At 46.9% G+C, this 7,971-nt stretch overlaps 1 protein-coding gene across 2 annotated transcripts; it reads right to left on the minus strand.

Moving 5' to 3' along the window:
- Positions 1-1,463: 1,463 nt before the first annotated feature.
- LOC127340815 (uncharacterized) lies at positions 1,464-7,728 on the minus strand. Of its 2 annotated transcripts, XM_051366565.2 has the most exons (13): positions 7,475-7,728; positions 7,218-7,308; positions 7,046-7,110; positions 6,888-6,962; positions 6,303-6,383; positions 6,054-6,209; positions 5,867-5,959; positions 4,257-5,761; positions 3,917-4,131; positions 3,714-3,838; positions 3,580-3,618; positions 3,260-3,325; positions 1,464-3,126 (listed from the first exon to the last, which is right to left on the minus strand). In XM_051366565.2, exons 1-13 carry the CDS (start codon positions 7,622-7,624, stop codon positions 1,972-1,974), a joined length of 3,816 nt encoding a protein of 1,271 aa, XP_051222525.1. In that variant the 5' UTR covers positions 7,625-7,728; the 3' UTR covers positions 1,464-1,971. The 2 variants fall into 2 exon arrangements, with proteins under 2 accessions (XP_051222525.1, XP_051222527.1); XM_051366567.2 differs by lacking the exons at positions 6,888-6,962; positions 7,046-7,110; positions 7,218-7,308; positions 7,475-7,728 and adding an exon at positions 6,586-6,787.
- Between the last annotated feature and the right edge of the window lie 243 nt (positions 7,729-7,971).

The following is a 7,971-nucleotide window of genomic DNA, read 5'->3' on the forward strand; positions in this document are numbered from 1 at the left end:
TCGCGACGCCCTCACCGTCGCGACAACTCTTTGAGGCGCCAGCGGGAGTGGACTCCACCGTCGGCGGCGGCCTCCATCGTCAAGGCGGAGGACGACCCGGAGGACTTCCCTAGGCTGCGCCAAGCCGAGCTGGAGTCCTTCGCGGCAACGGACGCGTTCACCGTGGCGTGGAGCGCGGTGAACTACAGCCGCGAGGAGGAGGAGCGTCGCCGTCGCCTTGGCCTCTTCATCAACCTTGACGATGACAACGAGGAACCTGGCCAGTCCAATAGGCAGCGCGGGAGGGGTGACGACACCGGCCAGGGCTGCTGCAGGAGCATCTACCTGCCGCAACCGAAGGAGGAGGACCACGACGACGGTGAGGACTACGTGACGGCCATGTACCGCCGCCTAGGGCCGGCGGCAGGAGTTAGATTTTTAAAGTCCATGTTTTAAAAAATTGTACAAATATCAGCCATATATGGCCGAACTATCAATGAATTTAGGTTTTCGGTGAATTTTGTTATGTTTTAAAATTTCAAATATTTTTGGTATAGGGGCCACAACTAGCAAACGCCTGACCCCTATTTTAGTTTCTCCACCGGCGCCACCCCATATGGGCCCGAAAACGGGTGTGTCAGAACCCATATAGGGAAGCCGAGTGGAGATGCTCTTAGGGCGCGTTTGGTAGGTTGGGCTAAATTCCAATGGTACATGCGTGTCGCAAACGGTCCACGTGCCAGCTAGTGTTTGGTCTCCTGTGTTGCATCTGGGCGTACAGAAATGCAGGTTGTTTGGATGCCTGGAAAAAGTGTTCCATCTCCCATCCCTGTTCAGTTACAGCACATGTGTTTGGTTGCTATTTTGGGCACCCAGGCTGTGCATCTTCCCACCACAATCAAATATGGTGACCTTACCATCACATAACGGCACACAAAACGATCATAAACACAACACACAGTTAGATACACATGGAATAGGTATGAAAAGATCTTCACCATTGTTGTGTACACATGGAATAGGTATGAAAAGATCTCCATCATTGTTGTGTTTGACGCTAGCAGATTTTCTCCAGGGGGAGCACACGCTAGCAGATTTTCTCTAGCGGAGGAGCACCTGAAGTGGTGAGTGAGGCCGTGACTGCTGTCGACTACTACTGGTGATCTTTTCTAAAATTTTGTCGAAGAAATGGATCCAAGCATACCCATTTGGGACCATTTTGCCAACTGTGTAAAAATCACAAAACTGATTTTCTTTTCCGGGCGACTTCAACTTGGACCATATGCTATTTTGCATCAAATCATTCTTCAATTTTTGCACAACCTGTAAATGCTGTTTTTGTTATGAAAACTTGCATACACAAATTTATATCCTTCATCTACATATATGATTCATTCATCGTACTATTTCAGAACCTGTATATAAAGAGAGCAATGTGAATATGCGAAGGACCAGGTGTTTTCATCATTTTTTTAGCAGCAATGTGATGGGCCAAGAGTGCAATAAAACAGAACAAACTATCCTTGGTTCGTTCACAGCAAGTTTCAGCACTTTCACGTACGGAGTATATCATACACTACCTAGGAACCAAATGCAATCTGCTACTGACAAAGTTTCAAGCAAAAAAACAGAAACAAAATGGAGCGCTCCCAACATTCAGCAAAACAGCAGCTACAGCTTATTACTCCGTACAACGGAACGGACACTACCCGCAGCTCAGCAAAACAGCAAAAGCTTGAGGCTGCATGCAGCGCTCCCGTCATCAGTGATCCTACAGTTTAGTATGTGTATCCCTTTCTTGTACTGAATACTTTGCAAAAATAGTTTTCAAGAGCCAACCCGAGTATAGACAAAACCACCAGGTATTGGTATCAGTCAGAAGAAGCGTGAACAAAAGAAGGAACTTCATCCCGACAAAGTGTACTTCCTGTATTGTTTTGGTATGTAACCTGCACCAAAAGCGCGCAAAAAACCCACACTGGCCATCGCTCTTCAACTTATTCCATTTCCATGTGGCAGGTATGGGTAACTGGGAGGTACCAGGAAGCTTGTGACACTGACATCGGAGCCGGTGGTCGGCGAGCTCATCTGCGGGCTGCCAACCGGATGCGGCACTGACAGCCGCATGCCCCTCCCGGCATGCATCTGAGGCATGCTGTTAGTTTGCCTGCCGAAGTCTTGGAAGCCCCATTGGTGTGTCCTGCTGCTGAGCTGCTGCGGAGGAGTCTGGTGCCACTGATCATAGAAGCCTGTGTTCATGCTTGTAGCGTATCTATCACTGGACCCTGGATGTCTGTTCTGGAGGTAATGATGCTGGTGCTGATCCATTGAGCACACTCCACCTGGGACTCGGCTGTTATACTGCTGCTCAGCTGGGTAATTAGGATTCAGGAAGTAGGATGTGTCAACGCTAGCCATTGTTGGGCATTGCCCTGGCTGTACCCACTGCTGGCTCCCTTGATGCAGGGCATTAGCATGGACATCTGGCATCCCCCATTGATGTCTCCCTTGAGGCACAAGATTGGTATGTGGATCTGGCAGCCCCCATTGCTGTCTCCCTTCATGCGGAACATTTGCGTGTGCACTTGGCAGCCCCCATTGCTGATTACTCCCTTGGTGCACAACATTTGTCTGTGCACCTGGCAGCCCCCACTGCTGACTACTCCCTTGATGTGAAACATTTGCGTGTGCACCTGGCAGCCCCCACTGCTGATTACTCCCTTGATGTGGAACATTTGCGTGTACATATGGCAGTCCCCACTGCTGATCACTCCCTTGCTTCCGAACATTTGCATGTGCATCTGGCAGCCTCCATTGCTGAGTATTTCCTAGCTGCCGAACATTCGCGTGTACATCTGGTAGCCCACACTGCTGACTCCCTTGGTGCAGGACATTTGAATGCACATCTGGCAGCCCCCACTGTTGACTCCCTTGATGTAAAACGTTTGAATGTACATCTGGCAGCCCCCACTGCTGGCTCCCTTGCTGCCGAACATTTCCCTGTACATCTTGGAGCCTCTTCTGGAAGGAAAAACTTGTATCCTGGCATTCATTAATTACAACACTTTTTGCAACACAAGGTGAGAACCCCTGGTATTGTGAATGTTCTCCAGTCAGATAGCCAAGCTGAGAGACATCTCCAGATTGCTGAAAAATGATGGTCCATTGGAGCAAGTGATGCAAAAGATGGTGTGTCAATATGAAAATATCTCGGATTGCTTAATATGGGAACATAGAGTGGTACTGAAACTCTCAGTATTAAAAGGTATCTATGTCTTACCTGCCTGAGTACAGGGAATCCATTACAGGCTGTAGAATTGCATAGTGCGTAGCCATCCCGTTTCATCTGCATAAGACAAGCAAAACTCAGGAATATAGCTGAAATATTCTTTCAGTATATGAAATATCAGTTCCAACACATTTAAATTCGTCTAGGGCAACAACTAGTTTAATGTGCATGCTCTGTAAACAATAAATAATAATAAGAATTAAACTTGTTGACAGCCTGTCACTGAGTAAGTGGTAAGTGGCAGCAGACACAAAAAATAACTTTATATATTGTCAAAACCATGACTGCCTTGGAAAGAAATGTTTATTTACCAGAAGAATGAATTGGTCCACAAGCTTCCTTGCTTGATCCTACAAAAGCATATCACGGAGGAGACATAGATCAAGAGATATTATACTACAACATATTATTCTTGGAAAGTAAAATTAAATTAAATAGTACTCACATAAGTGGGAAGAGTAGCAATGTGAATATGCTCATCTCCTGATATCATTACAACAGCTATTTGATGGTCCTCTGGTGATTCAGACTCACGAAGGCAAAGTATGTAGTGAGATTGATCAATTATACCTGCCATGTGTGATTCTTTAGAAGAATAGGACTAAGAGCAAACTAAAATTATGTGTGCACAAGCAGAAACAACCCCACCTCTACAGAAATACTGCACACGGTGAAAAACATATCTTCCAATATTTCGAGTATTTTTAGTTCCTGTAGTCGGATGGCACGAAATGGTCTCTTCTCGCATGTATGGACTTCCCCCAGCACTCCCATACCGAAAGAAATGGGAGGGTGAGCAGGAAGACGATGGCCTCAATGTTTCAACACCCTCAACCTTAGAAGCATTTCCATTTAGTGCATGCCTACATCAACATTAATGAACAAGTAAATTTTTGACAAGAAAAACTTCAATGCTTATAACATCAATTCTGTGGAAATAACTCCAACTTGAATTGAAAACTACGGATCAAGAAGTACAAAGTAACACCTCTGGGTGATCAGGATGACCTCTGATAGGATCTTTTCTATGTCAGGTTCAATGTTATATAAAGGGTGTCTAATACACAACTCAATATCTGGAGAAATACCAAATCGACTGGTAGTACTATCAGCAACACCTGGCTCTACTAAGCCTCCGTCCTCAAACAGTCGTCTGTCCAGAATATCAGCTTGTTTCTGACATTTCCCTTTGAAACTGGCTTGCTGGTTCAGAGAAATGGGAGAAGTTCCTGGTACGTCTCTCTTTAAAGTAGTAGGTTTGGGCTCTGTAGAAGCTTTATCCTCATTAGGTCCGGCAGACGCCTTTCCAGAACTTGCATCGCAGGAGGATACAGGGGTCATTGCACTAACTTCGATCCCTGACGCGCTGTGACTGTCCATATTTACAATTGAGGCCAAATGTCTTTCATTCATCGTTATATGCGAAGAGTGAACCTTTACAGGGATATTTTCTGCATGCGGACTATTTCTGTTCAAGGAAGGGTGTGGATGATTGGTTTGGAGCATTGACAATGGCTCATTTTTCTGTTCTCTCATGTCCTTTTTGCATATTATCTGTTCTACCTTGACCTCAACCGGCAGTTCTTTTTGAGATACCACCTTAACCTTTTCAGAGAACTTATCTGAACATGGACTATTTCTGCTCAAGGAAGGAAGTGGTTGATTGGATGGGATAACTGAGAAGGGCTTCTGTTCATGTCCTCTCGTGTCCTTTTTGCCAATCATCTGATCAACTTTAACCTCAATTAACAGTTCTTTCTGAGATCCCTGCTTAACCTTTCGGGGGAATTTTTCTGAACATGGATCATTTCTGTTCAAAGGACTTAGGCGATGGGTTGGGATCGCTGAGAAGGTCTTCTGTTGCTGTACTCTCATGTCCTTCTTGCCTATTGTCTGATCTACCTTAACCTCAACCGGTGGTTCTTTTGGAGATCCCAGTTTAAGCCTTTCTTTATTTGAAGTCCCGATTGACTTTTGAAGCTGGCCTTTGGGACTTTGGAAACTCATCCTTGCACTTTTGTTTGAAGGTCGCCTTTCACGTGGAAGATTCAAGGACTGCTTTCTCTTTTGTGATAGAACTGTCTCCCTTGGTGATTGTCCATTTTTGTGATCAACCTGTACAATTGCTAACTCCACCTGCTGTTCATGATTCTGAAGAGAATGATCAGGAGCAGGACTACCTGATGCACTTTGTTTTCTGTCACATAAGGCAGAACTGTTCCTCAGGGTAGAAGAGCGTTGAATGGTCTCTTCAGGATCAGACATTACAGTTGATTTCGGATTATTAACTTGGGCAGAGGATGAACAGTTCACAGGTGAGCTGCAAAATATTCTGGCTGGGAAGACTTCTAGAGTTGATCTCTCAATGCATACTGCTGCATCTTCACAGGTGCCGCATTCCTTGGGCTTGCATTTTTCAGGAGGATCAGTAGAAGAACTGAGAAGAGATGTATCTTTGGTTCGCTGTCTTCCCTTATTTAGGCCTAAATCGATCTATTTGCATACAGTTTGGCACAAAAACGCAAGCTATATAAAAACACTACTTTCTAAAACTAACAAAAGAATTAAGTAGGATCCAGGAACAGAAAATGGGGGTACCTTCTTGACAGAGTTGCAAAGCTTTTCAAGGCATGGTGTAGGATCCAAATTAAGCCTGGGTTGCAAGGAATTGATGATGGTCGACTCGGCAATCTGAAATATGTAAGAGAAACATTTATCATGTGGGATTTTAAAAGTACTAGATGACATTTAAACCTTGTCTTTCCAGGTTTAAATAAGTACTGACCAATTGATGGTGATAAGTCCATGAAGGATCCGCAATCAAGGACAGATCCTTGATAACACATTCAGTGCCCAATCTAAGAGCAACTCTGTTCATTTTAGGGAAGTCATATCCTGAAGAATCGCCCCCATTAGAAAGGAAGGGTCGGTAGTCCCGCACCTAGGTACAGTAAAATGTACAGAAACGACAAATAAGCAGAGAAAATAAGTGCACTAATTCCAGCTGCAAAATTATACTGCCACTTCAGCAAACCTCGCAGACAACAATTCCATTGCGGAATTTACAAGGGATGCCATGCAAGATATCTTGAGGCAAGCAGCCGTACTCAATATCCTGTAGAAATACATTCATAAAAATATAATATTCACAGAGACACTACTAAAACAGAATGAGTAAACCATCAGGATAACATAACTTGTTAAGGATTCCCCAACAGAAATATTTCTTTATGGGAGTAAATTTGCAGCCAAAGCTAAAAAGAATATAGCAGCACAGAAATAAATTGTGCATTGGCCCTATGTGAAATGTATAGTACCATTACACTGATCACATCAGAAAAAGGGGGGAAACGTGAAGAACAAAACGCGACAATCGAAATGCCTTGCTATGGTCTGAAGAATGGTGTGTTCGCCTCCGGCACGCCCATAAATATGTTCCACGCCCACGGGTATGGACTGCACAATCTAGCACCCACTCCACAGTGCAAGTACTCACTCCTTTTACCTTCTTGCTTTTAACTCTGTAACTTGAAAACCAACTCATGATTAATCACCCCACACCCCCAACCCCCCTCCCCCTTGAGTGACACCATGGAAATAAAATAAGCGCCATACTTACGGAAAGCAAAGCTCTCGATGCCCTAGTATACGGCTTCCTCTCTGAATCATCACCAATCAGAAACACAAGCATTCCCTACAGAAAAGTCGACGGATTCTGTCATGAGCAACAATTAACAACAATACTAACAAACATATAGCTGCAATTCACATACAGACCTTATCGAGCCCGCCAACGGTGTATCCATCCGGAAACAGATTCAGTGCAAAGGACGGCTCGAGGTCTGCACAAATTCTCTGTTGAGCGCGCGGCATTTGACAAGGGAGTAACAGATTGTGGAAAACATAACGTCCGGAAATTAATTGGGCAGGTGGCAGCACAGAATCTCACCTAAATCAGCAGGATCGGCTCCATTTCCACCGAGCACGCCCGACCGGACGGCGGCGCCGCTGTCGAGCCCCGGGCCCCCCGCCGCGGCGGCCTGCAGGATTTCAGATGCGAGTGTTGGTCCGTAACGCTTTGCAGTCACGACGAAAAAATCTCGCAATGCGGCAGGCGTAAGTAGGGTTTCGATCCGGATTGACGCGACGATCGAGATGGGGAGAATTGACAGGAGGGAAGGGAGGAGAGGAGGTGAGGGTGCTCACGTGCCAGGGCGGAGGCGGCGGAGGCGGCGGCAGGGGCGACCCGTACGGGGACGCCGCGGGAGGAGGCGGGTCGGCGGCGGCGGACGTTGAGGCGGGAGGCGGCGGGTAGAAGCGGCGGCCGCGGCGGGAGATCTTGAAGGAGACGACCATGGCGCCGCGGCGGTGGCGGTGGTGGTGGCGGTGGTAGGGTTTTGGTCGGCGGTGGTTGGTTGGGGTTTTGGTTGGGGACTTGGAGAGGAGTGGCGCGAGAGGGTGGGAAGAGACGGCGAGAAAGGGGAGCCTGGCCCACCGGCAGTGTAAGCGGGGTTCTTCTCTCGCACGCCAAGCCAAAATTACTATGCTAACCTAGCATAGCCCGGGGCGACTCGCGGGAGCCGCATCCGCGCCGCCGGCGGCACCCCAGGCATCCTCCACGCCCCCACCGCTGCCGCTGGCCTCACCACGCTGGCGGCAGCGCCCGCTGCCGAAGGTGGCCGGGGGAGAGCTTCGGTAAACGT

The sequence above is a fragment of the Lolium perenne genome, chromosome 3 (genome assembly GCF_019359855.2).
Source record: "Lolium perenne isolate Kyuss_39 chromosome 3, Kyuss_2.0, whole genome shotgun sequence".
Lineage (NCBI taxonomy): Eukaryota > Viridiplantae > Streptophyta > Magnoliopsida > Poales > Poaceae > Lolium > Lolium perenne.

What these genes read in the sequence shown, in the direction of transcription:
- LOC127340815 (XM_051366565.2), bottom strand. Translation starts at nt 7,624, where the DNA reads ATGGTCGTCTCCTTCAAGATCTCCCGCCGCGGCCGCCGCTTCTACCCG. An exon ending in GGACTTATCACCATCAATTG is followed by an intron (nt 5,960 to 6,053) that starts GTCAGTACTTAT and finishes TACATATTTCAG; the next exon opens with ATTGCCGAGTCGACCATCAT. An exon ending in TGTGCAGTATTTCTGTAGAG is followed by an intron (nt 3,839 to 3,916) that starts GTGGGGTTGTTT and finishes CACACATGGCAG; the next exon opens with GTATAATTGATCAATCTCAC.